This window comes from Mustela nivalis (assembly GCF_964662115.1).
Source record: "Mustela nivalis genome assembly, chromosome: 6".
Classification (NCBI taxonomy): Eukaryota; Metazoa; Chordata; class Mammalia; order Carnivora; family Mustelidae; genus Mustela; species Mustela nivalis.
Window position 1 is genome coordinate 32,336,740 of NC_139025.1, and position 26,919 is coordinate 32,363,658.

Below are 26,919 nucleotides of genomic sequence, written 5' to 3' on the forward strand. Positions count from 1 at the left end.
ATGCACCTGTCTTGGCCATAGACGTTCTGAAGTGGGTGTCAGTGTGTGGACCAGTTATACTGGTCTCAGTAATCAAGCTGAATAAAGACAAATATAAAGAAGCATTGATCAAATAAACAAATTGGGTTTTTTTTCCCCCTTCTCAAGCAGAACGAATCTCACGCTATTTCACAGCTAGATGGGAAGAGAGAGACCGTAGTTTCATGCAAATGCTTGGTGTTTTCTTTGGGCTCATCATCAATATTAACATACAATTCTCATATGCTCTACTTGCTTCTTTAGAGTTATTTGTGGGCAAGGGACATAAAAGAAACAGTTCTTGGGGAACCTGTGAAGACCCTGCTCTTTGAAAGCAGAACCTGTGGTTTTTCTTCCCAGACTGAAATTGCTACGTGCTCTCCAACATTAGAGCTTAAAGACTAGTATATGCAGTAGGGGCACATGTTGAATTGAGTTAAATGTTAGAGAAACTGAAAATGTCTTTTAGGTTGTCTAGACTAGGGACGTCCCTTTTGTAAATAGAGAATATGTATCTAACAGAACTATGTTGGAGTCAAGGGGCCTATGGCCTACTTAGCTGTGATCCACACTGGAAACCACTAGGTGGCCTCAGTCATATAAGCGATGTTTCCTTGAAGAAGCAAAATGCCTGAATGACAGTTTTTACAGGCTGTGTGTTCCTGGGGTGGAAATAAGCATTGTTTCTAGACAAGATCAGACTCACAACAGAACAGATCATTATCCACTCTTTCGATTGGTTGATTTCATTTCACTTAGATGTGGAAATGACAACCAAGCCTCTCCCTCCCTTTCTCCCTTCCTTTCTTCCTTCTTGACTTTCTTGCTTTTAAGTTTATTTTCCATCTTCTGTCACTCTCTTGTGATTTTTATTTCAATGGCCAATAAAAAGCAGACACTAAATGTAATGGTTTATTAGGTTTTATTACTAGAAACACAGGGGCTGAGGGAAAGATGAAAGATATGAAGGAGAATGGATGTTAATTTTCTTTCAGTTCCTATATTAGCAGCCAGAACCTGTCTGCGTGGAGCCCTTAAAAGACCCAGCCAATATGAGTCTAGCCAATTATTACTCTAGCCAATATGTAGAACACCCCAACCACGCTTTCTTAACCTCTGCAATACCGACTTTTTGGTTGAATAATTCTTTGTTTTGTGGGTTCTCTTGTGCACTTCAGGATAGTTAGTAGCACCCCTGGCCTGTCCCCACTAGATGCCAGTGATGTCTTCCTAGTCATCCCCCAGACAACCAGAAATGTCACTAGACTTTGCCAAGTGTCCCCTGGGTGAAAATTGCCCCCGATGGAGAAACTCTGACCTAGATTATAATAACCATTTTGCCCAAATACACTGGGACAGGTATTTCCACAGGCAGAACCAGAGTAAGTGTTCATGATTGTCCTGGGTACTTACATACATTGGCAAGATGTAGTTGTTTTTGCCTTTAAGGTTATACATAATGATAAAAACATTGAATAGCTTTTGATTTTTTTTCTCTTCAGATTTGACCAATTTATTATGTGGGTTTTTATAAAGAATATTTAATTTCTACACCCCACGTGGGGCTTAAACTCATGACCTTGAGATCAAGAGTCATATGGTCTTCGAACTGAAGCAGCCAGGAACCACTTATGTGTGATTTTTTTTTTTTTTTTAATCCTATGGAAAAAGTCTATGGGTACTGTATCTCTCTAACAAACTAGACTGTTTTTTGGTTGGGATATGTGGTTTTCTGTGAAGGAGGATATAGAGTCATTGAATCTACCTTTGGATCCATTTCAGAGGTAGAGTCTTTCAAGTTTGTTCATAGTCCCCATAGAGATGATCAGAAGTATATAACGTAGGGAATAGGAAGTACAGAGATTTATGTTAGGCTATTTTTGTTCACTCTTTGGGGACTAAGAAATGAAGTGTAGCTAATTCATCATTTTCTTGTCTCTAATACCTGGCACACAGTGAAAGCACAATAAATATTTGTTGAAGCAAATCTTGAATACTTTGTGGTCAATGTGTGGTTTTTAGCTTTTTAAGCCTAAGGCTTCTCTGACTATAAATCAGAATTGATAAGTACCATTTTTCCCTGCTCAACTTCCAGGGGCTTTATGAGGATAAATTAAAAGATTTTCAGTCAGATTAATCTACTGACCTTATACTTTTCTAAGTGTTGTGCAGGAGGCCAAACTTACTCTCTTATTGCTAGAACATGTCTCTCAGAGGTGATTTATAGGCTCTGACTTTCCACACTCAGAGCTAAAGCAGCAGCTGCCATGGTTACAGTATGATCTGCAGGACTGACATTATATTCTCTGACTAGTCCAGACAGGACTTTTTCTGCTGCTTTCAAATTCCAGTGCCTACTCTTTCCTTATATTGGTCTTTATATTTGCTCTTGTTTTTGTATACTTCAAGAACGCCCACAGCTGGAGGCTCTGTGCTCTGGAACTCTTCATTTAGTCATAGGCTGGGTAACCATCCCAGAGAGGAATCTGAGAATTTCCATAATAGGAATGAACATGGTCAAGAAAGACACTAAGTGATCTGTGTATCTAAGACAGTATTCTGGCTTTTAATTACAGTGAGATTAGTCTTTCCACGCAAATGGACCCAGATACTGTGCCAGAGAGCCTATACTTCCTTTCAGACTAACCTAGGTTCACTAGGTATTTCTTCAGTCTCAGAATGAAATTAACATTTCAAGAAATTGGATTCAGGGAATAGACTGTGAAATAGGCTGAGCCTACTTTGTGTCTCACCTATGCTCAACGCTAGCATTGTAGATAAATTCTAATTATAGAGCTATTAGAGATCATTTTGTATAACCTTCCTTTTATAGATGAGAAAGAAAACTGAGTCTCAGAGATGTTGGGGACATAAGTCAAGACAAAATACATGTTTGTAGCTGAGCCAAGACTAGAACCCAGATTTTTGAGATCTCAGTAGAGCCCCTTTCTTTTTAAGATTTTATTTTTAGGGGTGCCTCAGTTGGTTAGGCAACTGCCTTTCTTTCTTTCTTTTTCTTTTTTTTTTTAAGATTTTATTTATTTATTTGACAGAGAGAGATCACAAGTAGGCAGAGAGGCAGGCAGAGAGAGAGGAAGGGAAACAGGCTCCCTGCTGAGCAGAGCCTGACGTGGTACTCGATCCCAGGACCCTGAGATCACGACCTGAGCCGAAGGCAGCGGCTTAACCCACTGAGCCACCCAGGCACCCTGGGCAACTGCCTTTCCCTCAGGTCATGATCCTGGAGTCCCAGGATCGAGTCCCGTATCGGGCTCCCCGCTTGGCAGGGAGTCTGCTTCTCCTGCTGACCTCTCTCCTCTCATGCTCTCTCTCAAATAAATAGAATAAAATCTTTTAAATAAAAAATAAAATAAAATAAATAAGATTTTAAGTAGTCTCTATACCCAGTGGGGTGGGGGGATGCTCAAACTCAACAACCCTGAGATCAAGATTCACATTACAGCCCTTTTCACTCTACACCTTGATGCCAGCAGAAGCAAGGCAAGCAGCAAAAATGAGTGATTTGGGTTAGAAGGTGGTGGAGGTGGTGGTGACTGTGGCCAATAAAGAGATCCCACCCCATTTAAATATAATTGACTCCCATCTAAATGAAGCTTTGACTCAGCTTTAGCCCATTGTTGCTATGAGGGTCTCTGGGTTTTTTCCAAGGGAAGCCGGAGATCAAGATTTTAGTGTAAAAATCTCCCGATTTTTAAAATATCACAACAAATTAAAACCTTACTGTATGAATAAATTAATCTGTACATCATACCTGTTCTACATTAGGAGCCCCCAGTTTGAAACCTCTGGCCTCCAGCAGGATATTTTTCTCTCATGTTTAGTTTCTTGGTCTGTCCCTAATTCATAGGTGAGTGGAGACAAGTTCCCTTTTCCTGTCTCCTACTGGACCCTTACTTCCTGCCTCCCTCTCCTCCCATCTTTTAAAATAAGAAAGTAGATACTTACTGAGCATCTACTGTGTGCCAGAGGCTGTGGTACACACATGACTGCCACTCCCTCCTCTGTGGGGAGTACTCTTCCCCTCTCTCTCTGCCTCTCCCCCCTGCTCATGCTCTGTCTCTCTCTCTCAAATAAATAAAATCTTAAAAACAAACAAAATCACACGACTGCCCAATAACAACCTCTTTTAAATTTTTTTCTTGTTTTTTTTTTTTTTTTTTTAAACTTCATTTAAAGTAATCTCTATACCCAATGTGGGGTTCAAACTCCTGACCCTGATATCAGGAGTTGCATGTTCTGACTAGGACAGCCAGGGGCCTTGTGATTTTCATTGAAAGCCCTATATACAATCTGTCTTCCCAGCTCTTGGCCAAAAATACATAGTTTATTTACTTCTCATACCGTCTTTTTAATTATTCACGTTTATAACTTCTGTCATCAGATAAGCTGGTATAAGTGCCATCAGATTGGCTGAACATCAACAGAAACAACTAACCCAAATACGGCCTTGAACTTTTTTTTTTTTTAAACCAGCCCACCTTCTAGTCTTAAAGTATGGTGAGGAATCTTGCAGCCGGGGCACCTTGGTGGCTCAGTTAAGCGTCTGTCTTCTGCTCAGGTCATGTTCTGGGGTCCTGGGATCGAGCCCCACATTGGACTCCCTGCTCAGCGGGGAGTCTGCTTCTCCCTTTCCCTCTGCCTGTCTCCCCGGCTTGTGCTCTCTTTCTCTGAAATAAATAAAATCTTTTTTAAAAAAAAGAAAGAAAGAAAGAAAAGAAATCTTTCAGTAAAATAGCACTCCTTCCTCTGGAGGCTGCCTAAATCCAAGGGCTCTCCTCCTTGCTATCACCATCATACATGGATTTTTTGTTTTTTCTTTTCTCCCTGAATCCTGACTGGGTACATTCTGTCTCCCAAGCTTCACACTCCCCTCTGCATACTCAGTGAGCCAGTCTCTTAACAGGGTTAAAAAGAAGGCCAATTTTCCACCTGCTAGCTCTTCTGGCACACACACTTGTAAGGCAGCATTCTGCTTTTGTTCCCTTTCCTTCACAATTCCTTAAATGGTTCTTGCCCTAGATTGTGAAAGTCCACCAGAGCTCAGGCTTCTGGGAAGTCAGTCTTTCAGGCTAATAGGTATATATGTAGTCTGGAAATGGACAGCGTGGTTATTTTTTAAATTTTTTTAGATTTTATTTATTTCTCAGAGGGAACGCAATAAATAGTGAATGCATAAGCAGGGGAAGTGGCAGAGGGAGAGGGAGCAGCAGACTCCCCGCTGAGCAGGGAGCCCAATGTGGGGCTCCATCCCAGGACCTTGGGATCATGACCTGAGCTGAAAGGCTCTTAACCCACTGAGCCACCCACGTGTCCTTGCTTTGGTAATTTTTTTTTTTAAGATTTTATTTATTTATTTGACAGACAGAGATTACAAGTAGGCAGAGAGTCAGGCAGAGAGAGGGGGGGGAGGCAGGCTCCCTGCTGAGCAGAGAGCCCAATGCGGGGTTCGATCCCAGAACCCTGGGATTATGACCTGAGCTGAAGGCAAAGACTTAACCCACTGAGCCAACCAGGCGCCCTGCTGTGGTAATTTTTAAATCTTCTTTTGCTTTGGTTTTAACCTAAAGCCTGGACTTAACAGTTCTACCTCTTGCTGAATATGGGATGGGGAAGGAATGGGAAAGTATGATAACATTTTCTCGAAAGGGCTGAGCATTGGAGTTTCTGAGCACTGCAATCACTTACCCAGGGCTTTCTTTTAAACTTGATAGATGGTGGGGCCCCCAAAATCATGAGAATGAAATCATCCTAACTCATCCCCTGGAGAGAAGAGCTGACTTGTTCCCTGTGAGTCCAACAAAATGGCCTTGAATACGTGGCCTGGCCTCAGACATTACATCATCACTCAGCCTTTCTATGTTGACATTATGTGGGTATAGCAGAGGTGCAGGCAGGGAAGCACATAAAGTTTAACTTGATTCTTTCTATAACTTTGTGTAGCTCTGATTAATCTTGCTGGGGGTGTGGCATGCCATATATTCTCCTTTATCTGAAATAAAGGCATCCTCTTGGGGTCGGTCCTTTGACTTGCTTTGTGACTTGAAGCTATTATTTTCTTCTCATCTTCCTTTTCTATCTTGTATATTTTTAGCCCTTTAGCTTCTGAGGCATTTTTCATTTCGTGTTGAATCCTCCCAGTGACAGATTTCACCCCAATGCAAAGCTGAGGCCTAGAGTGTTTGAAACAGCAGATGTCATTGGTCACAAGAGGAAGACTGGACTGAGTCTCTTGCTTGTGATCATGCTCTCTTCTCTTCCTCATAGACGAGCTGCTACCTGGGTTCTACACAGGAAGTGTTGGTAGCACCTTCCATGGACTAAGAGAAATTCCTTGTTGTATATATTATTTAGGTGAATTATTTTATAGGCTTTTATAGAGAGAAGGTAGCATGAAAATAATATAAGCCGTGTATAACTCTTTTTGAATCCTGAACCTTTTCGAAAATCTAAAAGCTATGAACACTTATTCAGGAAAATGTACATATGCACATCATTTTGCATATAAAATTAAAGAGTTCATGAAATTCCGGAAACCTAGCAGTTTTGGGTATTAGACATCCTGAATTAAGATTTTACCCATGGATTAGATCCCTTAGTTCATTTACTGATGCAGTTTTAGAGCTTTGAAAGCTTCAGAGGTTCTGGAGTATAGCAGCCTGTTTGATATGGTCTGGTTTATAAGTGTTTAGTGGAGAAGGAACACAGGTGAGCTTGATTTCTTCTTAGGAACAAAAGGAATTGATAGGATCTGGTGATACAACATGATAGGTCTCCCTCAATGTATAGTTCTGGCTCGGAGGCTGGACTCTAGTACTAGGAAATTGCTGGTAGATAACCAGGAAGGGAACAGAATATTACCTTTCCTGCTCTACCTGCCCTATCTCCTGTAGAGATTTGCCTCTCTTTCCGGTGTCTTCAGACTTTGGAGAAAAAGGAAAGTAACGTTTCTTCCTCTGAGTGGTTGGAGACCCTGGCTTGAACAATGAGTATAAATACTCCTATGCAGACTGAAATGAGTGATGCTGTCTCTCTACTGCCCAGGCCCCACATCCAGCAACTGAGGCCCACAGAGGGAGATTGGTGCCAAAGCCCATTGGGTTGATTGCCCTTCCTCTTGCCCAGCTTTCCAAAAGAGTTTTGCCAAATAAAAATTAATATTTAAGTAATGCAGCCTACTTTGTTACAAGCAGCTATTGGAGTCTTAGAGCATTTTTATATTTCTTCCCTACTGATTATTTGACTACTATTGGCTGTCTTTATGGAACATTTCTTTATTAATAGAATTTTCCTACTTGGTTATTTTAATAAACCAAAGAATTCCAGGAACCTAATGGAGTTGAAATGGCAAGTGGAAGCAGGAGTCATGTAACTTTACCTGAGCAAAAAATAGTGTTAGTCTTATGGATATGCATATTTTTATTCTTTTGTTGGGAGCCAAGGGAATTCTGTTTCTCCTATCACAAATAAGATAAAATAAACTTAACAGCTTTGGGCATTTCCAAAGCAAAATTGCACTGATTGCTTTAGATGGCATTTGTGGCAGGTACTGGGTGTAAATGATATGAATATTATATACCAGTTGCAAACTTTTTTCTGGAAATAATCTTTGAAAGAGCACATCACGAAGTTGTTCAATCACATTTTTTTCCCTTTCTGACAAAAGGTCAGAAGTAAGATTTAAATAGCAGTCTCTCTGCTGTTACTAATCTAGGCTAGAATAGCCATCTGGTTTTTCTATCCTAGTCAATACAGTTCATTAGGCAGGCATGCCATTTACTAGAGACTAATTAATCAATTACTATGGAAGGAGCCTTGGAGAAAACTGTGTAAGTTGATCAGTACTCAATGAATAGAAACTGATTGATATGTTCCCTTCTTTATCAACAGATGTTTGGGAATATCAAATGCTGTGCAAACACACATACATATACATACACTTAGAAATGGAGCAGAAAGATATTTCTGTGTTAGCAAAAGGCTTGTTAAGACATTAACGTGTTATTCTTGGAGCATGTCAGGTGATGGCCTATCCCTCCTGCTGTCTAGAACATTTTCCTCTTTTTAATATGGATTTTGGGTGGGAAGAAGGGGGCAGTTTTTGCTTCTATAATGTTTCTAAACCCAGTGAGGCCTTAGAATATTGTTGGTAAGGTTATCTGTAACACCTTTAAATAAAGGTGTTAGGGAAGGAAAAATAATTTCTTTGCTAGACGATGGCTAATACATTTGGGGTTTTTTTGTTTGTTTTGTTTTGTTTCCCATTTTCTTCTAAGAAGCTTCTATTTAGTAGGCAGTTTTGCTGTGGCAGGCCAGGCTATGCTTAGATCCCGCTTTGATCCTTCAAGTTATTAAAAATTTTTTGTGACTTAGGTGACTCTATAAAGGTGGTCTCTGTTTTTAGAGGCATGGACTTCTCTGGGTATTCAGCTAACAAAATGCCTTTGCAAATAGAGGTCTTTCTCAGAACTTGTGTAATTGGAGAGTGCTAAGAGATGAAAGGGGCAGGAAATCCTGGAGGGGACACTGGTTATTACAGCGGCCTACCAGAGAGTCAGAAGTGTTAGGTGAATGGCTGTTTCTGTAAAGGTTAATGGATTGACAAGGATATGTGGGCAAATGAGACAGCGACAGAGTGCTAAAGCGGTCATCTTTTTTTCATGCTGATGGTAGTGGTTCCTTCTTAAAATCTATTGAGAAGAACAGCTGTTGTGTCTGTCTGCTTGACCAAGTTAATATTCCATATTGATAGTGGATTAGATAAAATGCCCTGGCCTCGAGTTAACTCAAAAGCGACTGAGCTGCATGGAGGTGAGTAAGCAGACTGTCTTCTTGGGACTGTAGAATGAATGAACAGTGGGGGGGGGGGGGGTCAGAGTGTGGTCAGCCTTTAACCTTTGTGGTCAGCTAGCTGGGGAGGATTGTGGATGACATGGATCCCCACAACTTAATGCTTGTGATTGAATTGGTGTCACCCATTTTACCCACAGAGTCCAACTAAAATTAAGTATGTCTCCCATTCTCTGATCTGAACTAGTCTGTGGGTCTCCCACCTCCCCCCATAATCTAGAGCATTTTGGGAAATGGGGCTTTAATTGCCTAGATACTGGACTACAAAATATTTTTCTCCTTCTTTGGAGCCCTGCCCTGTTCCTCTTAGGATATAAAATAAAAGATTTGTATGAAGTGAGTTTTTAATTTGTCATTTACCTCCCACACTGTTTAGAATAAAGTCAAAGAAAAGACCTAAGAGAAGGTGATTCTTTACATTCATGTCCTACTTGGTGATAAATTTAATATCACCTTGTTTAGTTTTTGCTTTTCTAAAATGGAACAGCAATCTTTAAGTTTTTTCATGGTAGTGTTTTGCTTTGTTTTAATTTTATTTATTTATTTATTTATTTATTTTAACAGCCAGAGATCACAAGTAGGCAGAGAGGCAGGCAGAGAGAGAAGGGGAAGCAGGCTCCTTGCTGAGCAGAGAGCCCGATATGGGGCCCGATCCCAGGACCCTGAGACCATGACCTGAGCTGAAGGCAGAGGCTTTAACTCACTGAGCCACCCAGGCACCCCTGTTTTTTGTTTTTTAAAGATTTTATTTATTTATTTATTTATTAGAGAGAGAGAACATGAGAGGAGAGGTCAGCGGGAGACGCTGCTCCCTGCCGAGCAGGGAGCCCGATGTGGGACTCGATCCCGGGACTCCAAGATCATGACCTGAGCCAAAGGCAGTCGATTAACTGAAGAGCCACCCAGGTGCCCCTTGGTAGTGTTTTAAATGTGAATTTTGCTTGTGAAGTCCTCCATCATAAAAGGGAGTAAAAATATTAAGTGTGGGAATTTGGGGCAAGCATTTTTTCTGTTATATTTCTGTAGCTTACCTATTTTTATTTTTATTTTATTTTATTTTATTTTAGATTTTTATTTATTTGTTAGAGAGAGAGAGAGATACAGAGCGCAAGCACAGGCAGACAGAGTGGCAGGCTAGAGGCAGAGGGAGAAGCAGGCTCCCTGCCAAGCAAGGAGCCCGATGTGGGACTCGATCCCAGGACGCTGGGATCATGACCTGAGCCGAAGGCAGCCGCCCAACCAACTGAGCCACCCAGGCGTCCCATAGCTTACCTATTTTTTTTTTTTTAAGATTTTTTATTTATTTACTTGACAGAGAGAGATCACAAGTAGACAGAAAGGCAGGCAGAGAGAGAGAGAGGGAAGCAGGCTCCCTGCTGAGCAGAGAGCCCGATGCGGGCCTCGATCCCAGGACCCCGAGATCATGACCTGAGCCGAAGGCAGTGGCTTAACCCACTGAGCCACCCAGGCGCCCAGCTTACCTATTTTTAAAGGGTTATCTGCTGCTGAACCATTCTGTTATCTAGGCCAGAAGAGTTTACTCCTGGTCAGCCTCAGATTCAACACCAGATTCCCTGAGTAAAAATATGCAGAGACTATTTGAAATTAGATATCAACATAAAAAGGAAAAGAAAGAGAAAGAAACCTGTACCTTCAGTTTCACCACTTGAGGTGAAGTTCAATTTTCTGGTTAATTCAAGTAATTACCATGTTACTAAATTTGGATATAATTACGCAGTTTGGGTAGTGATTTCTTTTGGTGGTGATTGGTGTTGGCACTATTTGGTCTTTGTTCTCTTGCTCATTTTTCCTTGTATCCCACAGCAAGTACTTAACTGTGAGAAGGCGGGTCAAGACTAGCAGTGCCCCAGTTGTCTTCTTGAGCACTGTCTTTTAGCAGGGCCTCAGTCGTAGGCTCCAGCCTGACCTTGGGAAGAGATGGCCCCTTCCAGTACACCCTTAGAAGAGGGACCATTTCCAGCTGCTCTGATGATGTTAAACATATCTCTGTAGTCAGCCTGCTTGAAATAATCTGTGTTTTTGCAAAGCTTAAAAAAAAAAAGACAAAAGAATTCTTTTGGCTATCTTATATTTTAAATTAGCCCAGAACTCTGTGCCCTCTCCTGGAGGCCACTTCTCCCAGATATTCATACAACTTGTTCCTCATGTGAGCTCTGCTCAAAATTCCTTGTTGTCAGAGAGGCCTTATGTGATCAGTCTATGTAAAACAGAAATAGCCAACCCCCAGTACCCCATATATGTCCTAATATCCTGTTCAATTTTTCTTTATAACACTTACCACCATCAGACACACATATATATTCTTAACTTTTTTTCCTCTGTCCACTCTTCTCTCACATTACATGTACATGTAATTTTTTCTCTCCCCACACAGTAAAATATAAGAAGCTGCATGAGGGCAGGGATAGCATTTTTTTTTTTTTTTTGATCAATTCTGTATTTCTTTCCTTGGCACAGTGCCCAGCACATAGTAGACATTGGATAAATATTTGTTTAATGAATAAAGGATGAACTCATTTTTATTTCAGTCTCCCACAGTCAGCAGTATCCCAGGCAGCCAACTTTTAATGCTGGAAGGGGCCCAGCAGACAACCATGAAATGCCATAAATGAATTCCAGGGCAGTTTTGTGATTCCAGTGTGTGAACACTTAAACGGTCTGACTAGACGGCAGTGGGTCAAGACCCCCGCCTTGGAAATCATCCCAAGCTGTTCCCTTGTGATGGTTCCAAGAGGAAGAGAGGGTCAGGAATTGCCCTTACTCCTGAGGTGAAGCCTGTACATTGTATGCATTTTCTACATATTTTAGGAGCTGTCATATTAAATCTCAGAGGCCTTTACTCTGTGGGAGTTTTCTTCCTTCTAAGGCAGTCTTCTGAGTCAGCATTCTGTCTGGGAGTCCCCTTTTACCTTTTCATGACTTTCCCTGCTGAATAGCTGAGCAAATAAGAAATCACTGATCCTTCACTATGAAATACTAAACCTGTGATAAGCCCAGCCTGTCTCACTTTTTTCCCCCACTTTTTTTTTTTTTTTAAGATTTTTATTTATTTATTTGATAGGCAGAGATCACAACTAGGCAGAGAGGTAGGCAGAGAGAGAAGAAGGGAAGCAGGCTCCCCGCTGAGTAGAGAGTGGATGTGGGGCTCTGTTCCAGGACCCTGGGATCATGACCTAAGCCAGGGCAGAGGCCTTAACCCACTGAGCCACCCAGGCCCCCCTCTCCCACTTTTTTTTAATATTTATTTTTTGTTTGTGTAGTTTGAGAAAGTTCTGGGGGCGGGGACAGAGTAGCAGGAATTCTGTATGAAGTTTTGTAGCCCCTTTTAAACACAGAGCATGAAATGAGATGTTGAGTAATAAGTATATACTATGTATACAAATAAGGAGCAGATAGTTCTCTTAGGATCCCTCTCCCCACGTGTCTTATTTGGGGTTCAAGTTTCAGATGCGCATGGTTAATTTGGAAATGCAAGAAATGCTAGAGCAGTTGGGGAGTACACTAAGGAAAGAAAGGGTGACTTAGCGAGTCAGCAACAGCTGTGGGCAGTTGGGGCTTGATCCTGGGAGGAGAGAGTGTTGAGCACACACTTCAGAGTTAACTCCTTCTCCCCGCCCAGGAGAGGAAGCTGGAATATTGATACACCCACTTCCGCCAGTCATCGGTTGAGCGCAGCTTCGAAGAAATGTTCGTTCACCGGAGCAGCCTGCTGTCTCCTAGGCTTTGATTTTGATACTGGCAGTTGGCAATGAGGTAGAACGTATGAAGCAGCAAGGCCTGAGGGATGTGAGCAGGGTATCATGGAGGATTGAGCTATGCCTTGCTTCCTGTTTCTCCTGAAACAGCACCCATTGCTTTCCCTTTGCCCCCTTCCTTTCACCTTTTTAACGTCTTTACCCAGGGTCAGCTCCGTGCTCAAAGCTATCTTGGTTTGCCCCTTACGACTCACCACACATCTTATTTGTCTTAATATGGTACCTAGTGATCTCTACTTCCTGGCATGGTAGTTGTGTCTATGAATACACACATGTAAATTTTCTACTGTAGCTCCTTGGAACCCAGGTATTACCCTACATGTCTTTTTGTAAGTCCCAGAGGACCTGGCACATAAGTGCCCGGTTATTATGTAATTAGGCCAATCTTTCCCCCTAACTAGTACGTGGTTTTGTAAAAAGGTTTGAGAGGAAAGTCCTTGGGTTCCTGAATTCCAGCTTCCTAACTTCCTGTAAGGAAAGTATCAGAAACTTCAGGGAGTTACTGGATGAATCCTAAAGTCAGGGCAACGGGGACTCACTTTTTCTTTTTTTTTTCTTGTTTTAAAGAAACGTTTAGAAAGTGTATACTTTAGGGGCGCCTAGGTGGCTCAGTGGGTTAAGCCTCTGCCTTCGGCTCAGGTCATGATTTCAGGGTCCTAGGATCGAGCCCCGCATTGGGCTCTCTGCTCAACAGGGAGCTTGCTTACCCCTCTCTCTCTGCCTGCCTCTCTGCTTACTTGTGATCTCTGTCAAATAAATAAATAAAATCTTTTAAAATTTTTTTTAAAAAATAGAAAATAAAATTTAAAAGTATATACTTTAATAGTATTAAGTATATTCATATCATAATGTAACCGTTTCCACCATCCATCTCCAGAAGTTTTCATCTTCCCATACTGAAACTCCATACCCATTAAACAGCATCTCCTCATTCCTCCCTTCCATCCCCGCCCTGGGCAACTACCATTCTACTTTCTGTCTCTATGAATGGGACTACTCTAGGTACCTCATAGGTGGAATCGTACAGTATTTGTCTTTTGTGATTGGGCTTATTTTACTTAGCATGTTCAAGAGTCATCCATGTTGTAGCACAAGTCAGAATTCCCTTTTTAAGGCTATATAATGTTCCATTGTGTGTATATGCCACATTTTTTTTTAATACATTCATCTGTTGATAGACACTTGGATTGCTCCTACCTCTTGGCTAGTGTGATAATGCTGCTATGAACATAGGTGTACAAATATCTCTTACGGATCCTCTTTTCAATTCTTTTGGATATTTACCTAGAAGTGGAATTGCTGGATCATGTGATAATTTTATTTTTAATGTTTTGAGGAATTTGGGTTTTTTTTTTTTATATGAGCCGTCCTAATGAGTGTGAGATAGATTCTTACTGTGGTTTTGACGTGTATTTCCCTAATTATTAGTTAGCATGTTGAGCATCTTTTCATGTGTTTATTGGCCATTTTGTGTATGACCATTACATATTTTTTTCTTTGGAGAAATGTCTTTTCAAGTCCTTTGCCCATTTTTAAACTCAAATTGTTTTTTTTTTTAATTTTTTATAAACATATAATGTATTTTTATCCCCAGGGGTACATGTCTGTGAATTGCCAAGTTTACACACTTCACAGCACTCACCATAGCACATACCCTCCCCAATGTCCATAACCCCACCTCCCTCACCCAAACCCCCTCCCCTTAGCAACCCTCAGTTTGTTTTGTGAGATTAAGAGTCACTTCTGGTTTGTCTCCCTCCCCATCCCATCCCATTTCGTTCATTCTTCTCCTACCCCCTTAACCCCCCCTGTTGCATCTCCACTTCCTCATATCAGGGAAATCATATAATAGTTGTCTTTTTCCAATTGACTTATTTCGCTAAGCATGATACCTTCTAGTTCCATCCATGTCATTGCAAATGGCAAGATTTCATTTCTTTTGATGGCTGCATAGTATTCCATTGTGTATATATACCACATCTTCTTTATCCATTCATCTGTTGATGGACATCTAGGTTCTTTCCATAGTTTGGCTATTGTAGACATTGCTGCTATAAACATTCGGGTGCACATGCCCCTTAGGATCACTACGTTTGTATCTTTAGTGTAAATACCCAGTAGTGCAATTACTGGGTCATAGGGTAGTTCTATTTTCAACATTTTGAGGAACCTCCAAGCTGTTTTCCAGAGTGGTTGCACCAGCTTGCATTCCCACCAACAGTGTAGGAGGGTTCCTCTTTCTCCACATCCTCACCAGCATCTGTCATTTCCTGACTTGTTAATTTTAGCCATTCTGACTGGTGTGAGGTGATATCTCATTGTGGTTTTAGTTTGTATTTCCGTGATGCCGAGTGATATGGAGCACTTTTTCATGTGTCTGTTGGCCATCTGGATGTCATTTGCAGAAATGTCTGTTCATGTCTTCTGCCCATTTCTTGATTGGATTATTTGTTCTTTGGGTGTTGAGTTTGCTAAGTTCTTTATAGATTTTGGATAAACTCCAATTATTTTTAAATGTGTCTAAGGAAACCTTTTAATTGAAGTCTTGTGGGATTAGTCTTTGGGTTTCCTTGTCTCGAGAATATTTATGAAGTGTCTTGTCAAGTAACCATGACCCAGCAGCTTAGAGACTTCTAGTTCTAATCAGATTTCCACCATTCCCTCACAGAGAAAGCATAGAATCCTAAATTAAATGAGCTTTAGAGAGTGTCTGTTACGGCTCCTATAACAGAATAGCACAGACTGGGTGTCTTATAAATTACAGTTTCTTTCTCACAGTTCTGGAAGCTGAAAGTCCAAGATGAGGGTACCAACATGGCTGGTTCTGGTGAAGGCTGTCTTTAGGGTTGCAGAACATGAACTTCTCTCTGTATCCTCACATAGCGGAAGGCACCTGGGACCTCTGTTGGGTCTCTTATTTATTTATTTTTTTAAAAGATTTCTTTATTATGAGTCTTTTTTTTAAAAGATTTATTTATTTATTTATTTGACAGATCACAAGTAGGCAGAGAGAGAGAAGAAAGGGAAGCAGGCTCCCCGCTGAGCAGAGAGCCCAATGCGGGGCTTGATCCCAGGACCCTGGGATCATGACCCAAGCTGAAGGCAGAGACATTAACCCACTGAGCCACCCAGGTGCCCCTATTATGAGACTTTTTAACAAAGATTTTATTTATTTATTGGAGAGAGAGAATAAGCGAGAGCACAAGCAGGGGGAGGAACAGAGGGAGAGGGAGAAGCAGACTCCCCACCAAGCAGGGAGCCCAGCGCAGGGCTCGATCCCAGGACCCTAGGATCATGACCTGAGTCAAAGGCAGTTGCTTAACTGACCAAGCAACCCAGGCGGCCTTGTTGGGTCTCTTATTAAGACTGCTAATTCTTTTCATGAAGGCTCTACCCTATTCCCTAATCACCTCCCAAAGGCCGCACCTCCTGATACCATCACATTGGGCATTAGGATTCCAAAATGTATATTTGGTGGCGAACACAAACATTCGGAAAATAATAGAGAGCTACCAAGTGAGGAAATTGGGCCCATTTTCTTTTTCCACTGTGCCCTGAGCTAAATCACCTAACCCCTATGGATAACATTTTCTTTATCTTTAAACATGCCTTTCTCTGCCTCCTTTCTCACTTTCTTACAAGTATTTTGAGGACTGGTGAATTAATTTTTTAATTATTGTAAAGTATTTACATAAGGCATGAAGTTGTGTGTCAGTTGAACTTCACAGTTTTTGGAATTGTTCAGTGTCATTTTTAAGTCAAGTTTTCTGTAGAAAACTGTAGGCCCTGGTGGTCTGGATGGCTCAGTCAGTTAAGTGTTCAACTCTTGATTTTAGCTCAAGTCACAATCTCAGTGTTGTGAGATCGAGCCCCCACATTAGGCTCTGTGCTGGGCTTGCAACCTGCTTAAGCTTCTCTCTCTCTCCCCCTTTGCCTCTCCCCTCCGTGCCTCTTTTTAAAAAAAGAAGAAGAAGAAGAAAACAAAACTATAGGCCCTTCTTTTTCTAGGAAATAAGGGGATGATGCCAAAAGGCAGAAAGTAGTGCTGACTTCAGCTTAAAGCAGTATACTTTTGTTAATCTTTGCAAATAAATGAGCTGTCAGGGTTGCTGACTTGTTGCTGTTAGACAATGCTTTTATAAGTCCTCATTAAAATCAGTCTGGTTTAGTGTCCTATCTGAGATCAAGTAGTTTGAAACTGCCACATAGATGGGGATTGCTTATGATCATAGCACTAACTCATGGCTGTGTGGTGATGGCTTCCTGTTCAAATATGTCCGTTGACAGCAGGGACGTTCAGGATGCTTACACTTGGAAAAAGATCTCTGGGAAGCTCCTAATTTTTTTGTTCTGCATTAGAAGTGTTTTTGAAAAATTGTGATAAAATATACATAACATAGCAATCACTATGTAGACTGTATGGAGGCACCTGGAAAAATTAAAAATAGAACTACCCTATGATGCAGTAATTCCACTACTGGGTATTTGTCCAAAGAAAATGAAAATACTAATTTGAAGAGATACATTCACCCCTGTGTTTTTTGCAGCATTATTTATGGTAGCCAAGCTATGGAAGCAACCCAAGTGTGCATCAATAGATGAATGGATTAAGAAGATTGTGTGTGTGTGTGTGTGTGTGTGTGTGTGTACACATACATGAGTGAATACATGAGTGTATACAAGTGTATACATACACGCACATGTGTGTATATATATATATATGTATGTGTATATATATATATGTATGAAATATTTATCATAAAAAATGATGAGATCTTGCCATTTGCAACAATGTGCATGGACCTAGAGTGTTATTATATTAAGTGATATCAGTCAGACAGAGAAAGACAAATCTTAGAGAAAGACAAACTGGTGGTTGTCAGAGGGAAGGGGGGGTTAGGGAGATGTGGAATAGGTGAAGGGGATTAAAAGGCACACACTTCCGGTTATAAGTAAGTCACGGATTTGCAAAGTATAGCATAGGGATAATATAGTCAATAATAATGTGATAGTGTGTGGTGACAGATGGTAACTACACTTATCATGGTGAACATTGAATAATATGTAGAAATGTCAAAACATTATGTTGTACACCTGAAAGTAGTATAGTATTGTAGGTCAACTATGCTTCAATAATACAAAACTTAAATATATGTATATATACAACAAAACCTTCCATTATAATCATTTTTAAGTGTGCTGTTCTGTGGCATTAGCTGCATTCAGATTGTTGTATAGCCATCACCACCATCCATTTCTAGAACTTTTTCATCCTACTAAACTGAAACTCCATACCCATTAAGCAGCAATTCTCCTGTCCTTCCTCCCCCTAGTCCTTGGCAACTACCATTCTACTTTCTATCTCTATGAATTTGAGTACCCTAGGCACCTAGGGTGAACCATACAATATTTGTTGAACCATACAATATTTGTCTTTTTGTATCTGGCTTATTTCACTTAGCATAATGCATTTAGGATTCATCCATATTGTAGCACAGGTCAGAATTTCCTTTTTAAGGCTAAATAATAGTCTGTTATATGTGTATACCTCATTTTATTTATTCATTCATCCATCGATGGACATTTGGGTTCCACATTTGGCTGTTGTAGGCATTCTTTTATGAACATTGGTGTACAGATAGCTCAAGTCCCTGCTTTGAGTTCTTTAACATACACCTAGGAGTGGAATTTCTGGGTCATATGGTAGTTCTGTGTTTAACTTTTTTTTTTTTTTAAATATTTTATTTATTTATTTGACAGAGAGAGAGATCACAAGCAGGCAGAGTGACAGGCAGCGGGGCGGAGGGGGGGGGGAAGCAGGCTGCCTACTGAGCAGAGAGCCTGATGTGGGGCTTGATCCCAGGACCCCAAGATCATAAAGTGAGCTGGAGGCAGAGGCTTTAACCCACTGAGCCACCTAGGTGCCCCTATGTTTAACTTTTTTTTTTTTTTTTTTTTTAAATTTGACAGAGATCACAAGTAGGCAGAGGCAGGCAGAGAGAGAGAGGAGAAAGTAGGCTCCCTGCTGAGCAGAGAGCCCGATGGAGGGCTCGATCCCAGGACCCTGGGACCATGACCTGAGCTGAAGGCAGAGGCTTTAACCTACTGAGCCACGCAGGTGCCCCTATGTTTAACTTTTTGAGGAACCTCTGTACTGTATTCCATAGTGTTTGCACCATTTAATATTCCCACCAACAATGCGCAGGGATTCAATTTCAGCACATCCTTGCTAACACTTGTTTTCTGTTTTTTTGTTTTGTTTTATTTTGTTACTTTTCTTGTGTGTGTGTGTTTTGTTTTTTTTGGTATTAGCCATCCCAATGACTATGAAATGGTATCTCATTGTGATTTTTTCATTTCCCTAATGATTAGTGATGCTGAGCATCTTTACATGTACTTATTAGGCATTTATATATTTTCTTTGGAGAAATAGCTGTTCAAGTCCTTTACCCATTTTGGAATTAGGTTGTTTTGGTTTATTGCTGAGTTTCAGCCAGTGAACCTTTTAATTGGCAAATAACATTAAAGAGGGTATTTGCTGTGTGATGCCTTACGAATATTTGCCCATTTGTCTCATTTATTTTTTAAAAAATCTTTCTCTATATAGATAGGTAGATAGATGTAGATATTTTATCAGTCAAGATATAAATAATAAATATGTATTTTTTTTTTATCCCAACAGTATATCCTTTCAGGCTCTGATGACTTCAACCTGTACATGTGGAGAATTCCTGCAGATCCAGAAGCAGGTAAGTATATCCCTAGCATGAACCTACTGCTAATGTTGGCTCTGTTGATTGACCTTTGGCATATGTTGTGCCCTGAAGGGAGTGATCTGTAGAAATAGGTTGATATTTCTCTTTTAATATAGTAAGTTTATCAGAAAAGTGACCAAGGGAAATTTAAACATAAAAAGTAGAAGCCAGATTTCACTGTAACCTCATATAGACAGATCCTTATTGACTTAGTGATGCTCATATTTCTTCCCAAGAACTTTTTTTAGACTTCATAGATCTCCATTATGTCCATTTTCCTTGCTCCTATTTCACCCCTGGAAGATTTTTATCTTGCTTTCTCTTTTTATCCATCTGCATATTCTTGTTTATTTTTCTAGGGTCTTTTCCTTTCCTTTGGCCTCCCTGCTGATGGTAACTAAAGGGTAACTTTCTTTGTTGATGGACAAGTTCAGGCCCTGGGGTTTGGCTGATCCCAGATATCAAAGAAATTTAGAAAGAAATAGTTTTGCATTTCTCTAGATGTATTCTGAAAAATGCCTGCAGCTTTCTATGAATTTGGATCTAGGCCATCTGAGCTTTCAAACATCATGGATCATTCTTCATTCTTGATAATGGTGTCTTCACGTACTCAGTTCAGTCTTCCACTGGTTGCTTCCTACTGGTAGAAAAATGTCTGTTTTTTATCCTCAGGACAGCTCAATATAGCCATCTGCTCCAGGTGATACATGGCATCAAACTGGAAAATGGCCATTAGGAAAGTAATAGAGGATTATGCCAAGTTTATTGCCTAAAATTTGTCTAGTCCCTCAGTGTTTAGGGAAGTTTTTGGTTTGCTTGTTGCTGAATTAACAATATTGTTACCAAATGTCTGCCTTTCAAAACTTGTTGAAGCCCACTTTTGATGTAACCATCCTATTACTGTGGTCTGGTTACTAAACAATTTGCAAAAGACCTTTTTTTCCTTCTGGAATTTAGAAAGCATGAGTGAAGCAGCTTACTTATGAAGCACAACCAGATGGGACAGCAGCAGTCTAGCTGAACAAAAGTGATATTCTAGCACTAGACTATTATGTCTCCACCCCCTGGTCTTATAGATTGATTATCTGAGGATTAATCTTTGGGCTTAATTATATCTTTTACCTGATCTTAAAAAGCTTTTAATTATTAAGTCAGTGTGATTTTTTTTTAAAAGATTGTATTTATTTATTTGGCAGAGAGAGATCACAAGTAGGCAGAGATGCAGGCTGGGGGGGGGGTGGAGCAGGCTCCCCACTGAGCAGGGAACCTGATGTGGGGCTCGATCCCAGGACCCTGAGATCATGACCTGAGCTGAAGGCAGAGGCTTAACCCACTGAGCCACCCAGACGCCCAAGTCAATGTGATTTTTTAAAATAGAAAATGGATAGCCCCCTTCCCCTAAGCTGTTCTCTGGAATCTTTTTCATGTTTGTATAAAGAGAGAATAGGGAAGAATTAACAATAGTATTACAGATTTTTTTCCTCTCCCAGCTTATTTTTGTACTGATTTAGGTATGGGCCACAGTGGACTGACTTTTTATTTTTTTATTTTTAAAGATTTTATTTATTTATTTGACAGACAGAGATCACAAGTAGGCAGAGAGGCAGAGAGAGAGAGAGGAGGAAGCAGGCTCCCCGCCGAGCAGAGAGCCCGATGCGGGACTCGATCCCGGGACCCCGAGATCATGACCTGAGCCGAAGGCAGCGGCTTAACCCACTGAGCCACCCAGGTGCCCCTGGACTGACTTTTTAAGTATAGATGACTATTCAGTCTTCGGGTCAGCAGGGATCTGATAGCTGACTTAGGATTCCAATATTAAAACTGGGAAATGGATAACCAGACTTTCCAAGGGTATTCTAGGCATAGCTGCTTTAAAGGTATTCCATTTCTAGATTCTCAAATTCTATATGTTTTCTTTCATAAAATCAGTATTCCTAGGAAAGTACCCATTCTCCTTTCCCACTGCCCCTTTCCTCTTCTTTCACTTTAGAAAACAAAAACAAAAACAAAACCCAGGAAACCAAAAATACTCCATAAATTTCCAACTATTTGCTCTAAGAGTTAGAAACCTCCAAGGTGCAAAAATATATTAGGCTGAAATGTCTGGGGGCAGGGGGCGGGAATAGGTAATGTGGAAATACTATTTCAAGGAGGAAAAATGAATGATGTAAAATTTCTATTAAAAAAGTACTTGTAGGGGCACCTGGGTGGCTCAGTGGGTTGGGCCTCTGCCTTCGGCTTGGATCATGGTCTCAGGGTGCTGGGATTGAGCCCCGCATTGGGCTCTCTGCTCACCGGGGAGCCTGCCTCCCACCCCCCCTGCCTGCCTCTCTCCTACTTGTGATCTCTCTTTCTGTCAAATAGATAAAATTTAAAAAAATAAATAAATAAAATAAAAAATAAAAAATAAATTTAAAAGGTACTTGTAGGGGTGCCTAGGGGCTCAGTAGGTTAAAAGCCTCTGCCTTTGGCTCAGGTCATGATCTCAGGGTCCTGGGATCAAGCCCCACATCGGGCTCTCTGCTCCTCAGGGAACCTGCCTCCCCCACTCTCTGCCCTCCTATCTACCTACTTGTGATCTCTTTCTCTCTGCCAAATAAATAAATAAAATCTTTAAAAAAAAAAAAAAAAGTGCTTGGGCGCCTGGGTGGCTCAGTGGGTTAAAGGTTAAAGCCTCTGTCTTCAGCTCAGATCATGATCTGAGGGTCCTGGGATCGAGGCCCACACACTCTGCTCGGTGGGGAGCCTGGTTCCCCCTCTCTGCCTACTTTTGATCACTCTCTGTGTCAAATAAATAAAATCTTTAAAAAAAATTTTTTTTAATTAAAAAAAAATTACTTGTAGGGCTTCAGATCCCACAGAGTATACAGTGGTGGCTCCCACTGCACAGTAACTACAATAGTCACAAAAGCCATAAAGGTGTCTGTGGCAACAAAGTGTGCTAGAAACACTCGAGTTCTGAAGAAGGCAGAGCCCTTCTAGCCCACCCACAGGTGCTGCCCCTCGTCTGTCCTGGGGCATGTGCACAGAGCCTGCAGATTGGGCCACCACAGAAGAAATCAGAATTTGCTCTGGTCACGTGGGTTGATATGACAGAATCTAGAGGTGCCCCAATCCCATGGCCAATCTTCCCTGTAGGACATTTGCTGAGTGCTAGGGTTGTCCTGGGAACTATGGGACTGGCCCTGAGAGGCAGAATGCAGGTGGGTCCCACCTTAACACAGTATTTTGGAGACAAAGCACCGCCCCCACCCCGCACCCCGCCATGGGAGGGGCCTGCTCTATGGAGCTTTTGCCAGAGCATACCTGGGAAAGGAGGATAAAGAGCTAAGCTTAAAATCTCTAAGGGACAGAACATTCAGAGCAGAGAACAACAGAGACTTGCCAGACTCTTCATTAAAAGCCCAAGAGGTGGGGCGCCTAGCTGGCTCAGTCTGTAGAGCTGCAGCTCTTGATCTTAGGGTTGTGCGTTCAAGCCCCACATTGGACTTAGAGATTAATTTGAAAAAATTTAAAAAAAAAAAAAGGCCCAAAAGGCTTTGGGTTGGACCAGGAAGGATCAGTGAACCTATCCATCTCCTGGTGCTTAGGACACAGACCACAGTTTGAGAAAGGCACCTGCAACAAGCACACTCTAGGTCTTGACTTGAGATATCTGAAGCCAGAAGTAGATGTATTCTTACTAAAGAAGCAACCCAGCACTGAACTGGTTCCTCCCGATTAGATTGAGGATGATCAAGCCCTTACTTTATTTTCTCAAGAGTAGAATGGGGAATGCCATAAGGAGGAAATCAGCTTTGGTCTGTGTGTTAGTCTGCTAGGGCTGCGATAACAAAATCCCACAAAATGGGCGACTTAAACCACAAAAATACATCTTTTCACAGTTCTGGAGCTTAGAAGTCCAAGAGAAAGGTGCCGGCAAGTTTGATTTCTCCTGAGGCCTTTCTCCTTGGCTTGCAAATGACCACCTTCTCACTGCGTGCTCAAATGACCTTTTCTCTGTGAACATACATCACTGGTGTCCCTTCTTCTTAGGAGGATACTGGTCTCATTGGATTATAACTTCATTTAACCTTAATTACTTCCTTAAAGGCCCTATCTCCAAATACAGTCAAATTAGGATTTAGGGCTTCAGCATATGTTTTGGGGGAGATAATTTAGTCCATAGCAGTCTCTATGGTTTTTTTATACTCCATGTCTAGCATATGATAACAAATAATGAGGCATGAAAATGTGGCTAGTAATCAAGAGTGAAAAAATAATCCAGAGGAGCCATCCACAGTATTATCCATATATTGAAGTTAACAGATAAGGACTTCAAATGTTATAAACAAACAAAATAGAAAAAAAAGATGGAGAATTTCAGTGGAGAATTGTAATCTATTTAGAAAATCACATAGACATTATAAAACTGAAAACTGTATCTAAAACTAAGACTTTATTGCGCGGGTTTAACCTGCAGTGAGTGGACAGGCTTGGTGAATAAAAGGCAGGTTAATAAAAGCTATCAAAGGACAATGGGAACAGAGAACAGAAAGCGCACAGTGTAAGAGATAAGAGGTGCACAGATGATTCAGCATAGATGAAATTGAAGTCCCAGGAGGATAAGAGAGAGAAAATGAAGCAGAAGCAATATATGAAGAGACAATAGCTAGAAAAATTTTCTAAAACAAATGAAATAGACTAATTCTCAGATTTAAGAAACTCAGTAACCACAAACAGGATAAATACAATACACTTAGGCACATCATACGTCAGAGACAAAAGATAATGAGAAAAAGCCCAAAAGCAACCTGAGAGAATATACAAATTACCTGTAAATGAGCAACAGTAAGAGTGATGGCCAAATTATGGAAACCAGAATATAATAGAATGATATCTCTCAGGTGCTTAGAGAATTAAAACCTGCCAACCTAAAATTCTATATCCAGGGAAAATATCTACCAAAAATGTAGGTTTAATAAATACACTTTTAAAAAAGAAATTACAGAATTTTAATGCAATTGCTTCGCAGCCCTCAGTGAATTAATGCATCTAAATACTGAGGAGTGACAGGTGTGCAACATCTTAATAAGAAAGGCAATTAGACATTATGTGCCTTCTGATAAAAAGAACACAATACTACTGATAGGCTTGCCAAATAAAACAACTCTGAATAAAACCTCAGGATCCAGCTTTCAGTTTGCAGGAAGCACAGAGGACAGAGGAACATATTGTACTACATTGTGAGCTTACAGTCCACAAAATCCAGAGTTTAGAAATGTTAGGTCAAAGGGCCCATTTTCTCTAGTAAATACATCCTACTGAAGAAAGGAAAGGATGGACAGGAAGAAGCCTATTGTATAAGAAACATAAATGATGGGGTGCTTGGTGGCTCAGTGGGTTAAAGCCTCTGCCTTCGGCTCGGGTCATGATCCCAGGGTTCTGGGATCGAGCCCCACATTGGGCTCTCTGCTCAGCAGGGAGCCTGCTTCCCCCCCACCCCCCGCCTGCCTCTCTGCCTACTCGTGATCTCTGTCAAATAAATAAATAAAATCTTAAAAAAAAAAAAAGGAAACATAAATGACATATTAAAACAAAAACCAGATGAAACTATTTAGAAATGCACACTTGGATGAATAAAATCATTAAAAATGCAGGGAGGTGATTAATATAAAGATCAGGTAATAGCCGATTTCATGGGAGGAAAAGGGTTGTAATTGAAATGAGGCACATGAGGCATGGAAATGGCCAGAAAAAATGCCATTTTTTGACTTGAATGTCAGTTATAATAGTGTTCACCTTAAAAAACTTTATTAAGCTCCACTTCTTGTGCTGTTTTCTGTATCTTTTTAATTTCTCAATGATGAAACAAATTTGGAAATATGTGTGGGTCAAAGAATAAATCACAATAAAAATACAATTTTCTCAACTAAACATGAAAACAAGTCATCCTGGCATTCATCCTCATGGATACTACAGGGGTATTTGACTATAAAATTTTCTGTTCACGTACCCACCCCGACAATAATTTTTTTCTTGAGTTTCAACTTACATGTGTAAAGTACACTTTTATTGAGGAGTGACTTAAATCTATGACAGGATGTCCAGCATAATAAAGTGCTTGTTGCTCCAGGGTAACTCCAGCAATTAGAAAGTTCTTCCGTAAGTCTTACTCTGTTTCCCGGGAGTTGAATGCTGTCTTAATGAGAATGGCCTCTCTTCCTCTTCGTAGCCTTTTGCTCATTTGAAGGTAGCTTTCCTGTCCTCTTCTAGATCTCTCCAGAGATAGCATCTTCCGCCCACCCCCGCCCCGATGTTCAGTTTTGCATTTTCTCAAAGAAATGATTTTTTAAAAAAATTTTATTTATTCATTTGACAGAAAGAGATCACAAGTAGGCAGAGAGGCAGGCAGAGAGGAGGGAGGGAAGCAGGATTTCTGCTGAGCAGAGAGCCTGATGCGGGGCTTGATCCCAGGACCCTGAGATCATGACCTGAGCTGAAGACAGAGGCTTAACCCACTGAGCCTCCCAGGCACCCCAAAAGAAATGATTTTATGTTTCTTTACCGTACTGATTTCTCTCCTCCAGATTTGTTCTACCTTTGTTTAAGGATTAACTAAATAAGCTCAGCAGATGAAGCCTGGCTAGACCAGAGGAAAATCTTGGCTCCTTGATATTAAGTGTGTTGCATGGTGTTTCAGGAAGTACACTCAAGATCACAGAGGTCACAGAACCTGTGATCTGCTCAAACTTAGAGTTGGTTAGGGGCCCCCATGGTGTCTACATGGGCTGTCGTTGGTCCTGGATCCCCATTCTTTATTTGATGCTTGGATTTCTTTGTACACAAGACAAAGAACAGGACCTTATGATTGCTTGTCTTTCTTGTTGGATTCACTAACTCGTAATTGAGGGGTTTGTTTTCTCTTTATTACCATTCCACATTACATCATCAGGTTATCACAGTAAGTCTGTCTCTTTGATCGTCATCTTGTTCTGCATGTAACTAAGCACCTTTTGTGATTATTTTTCATAAACCTTGGCTCATTTGGGGAATTCAACCTTCCTGCCACTCTTCTGACGACCCACCCACATTCTTTTCCTTTGTTAATATAGCTTTCCTTTTTCTTTCTGTTCTTTTTAATCTTTTTCTATAACTTTCACAGTTTTTATAATTAAGTAGTTCTTGTTATCAAAATAATACAGGTATATAATTTTTAATCAAATTAAGGTATTTTAAAACTTATTTTTTTAAAATGCAACAGTTCCTTTCTCTTCCTATAATTCATGCTATCTTTGAATTTTCAGTTTTGGACATTCTCTGTTGCCTTTCTACTCTTGAAATCAGCTACCTTTCCAGAAGGGAATCTTTATCTAGGATCTGCAGGATATTTGCCTGGCATTTGAGCCATGACTCTAAGAGCCAAATAAGGGAATAGAGCTGTGAATCTCATAGGTCTATGCACAGATTTTTGCTTAATCCCACCCTCCACTGCACCTGGTGTCTCCAGTCCAAAACCTCTT

At 40.7% G+C, this 26,919-nt stretch overlaps 1 protein-coding gene across 4 annotated transcripts in view; it reads left to right on the forward strand.

Annotated features, from left to right (window-relative positions):
* The window catches only part of DCAF5 (DDB1 and CUL4 associated factor 5), a 100,284-nt gene that overhangs the window by 52,363 nt on the left and 21,002 nt on the right, over positions 1–26,919 (forward strand). For all 4 annotated transcript variants that reach the window (XM_082733978.1, XM_082733976.1, XM_082733979.1 and 1 more), the window contains exon 7: positions 19,345–19,411. In XM_082733978.1, the coding sequence (XP_082590104.1) occupies positions 19,345–19,411 (67 nt within the window). The remainder of the gene's footprint in view (positions 1–19,344; positions 19,412–26,919) is intronic.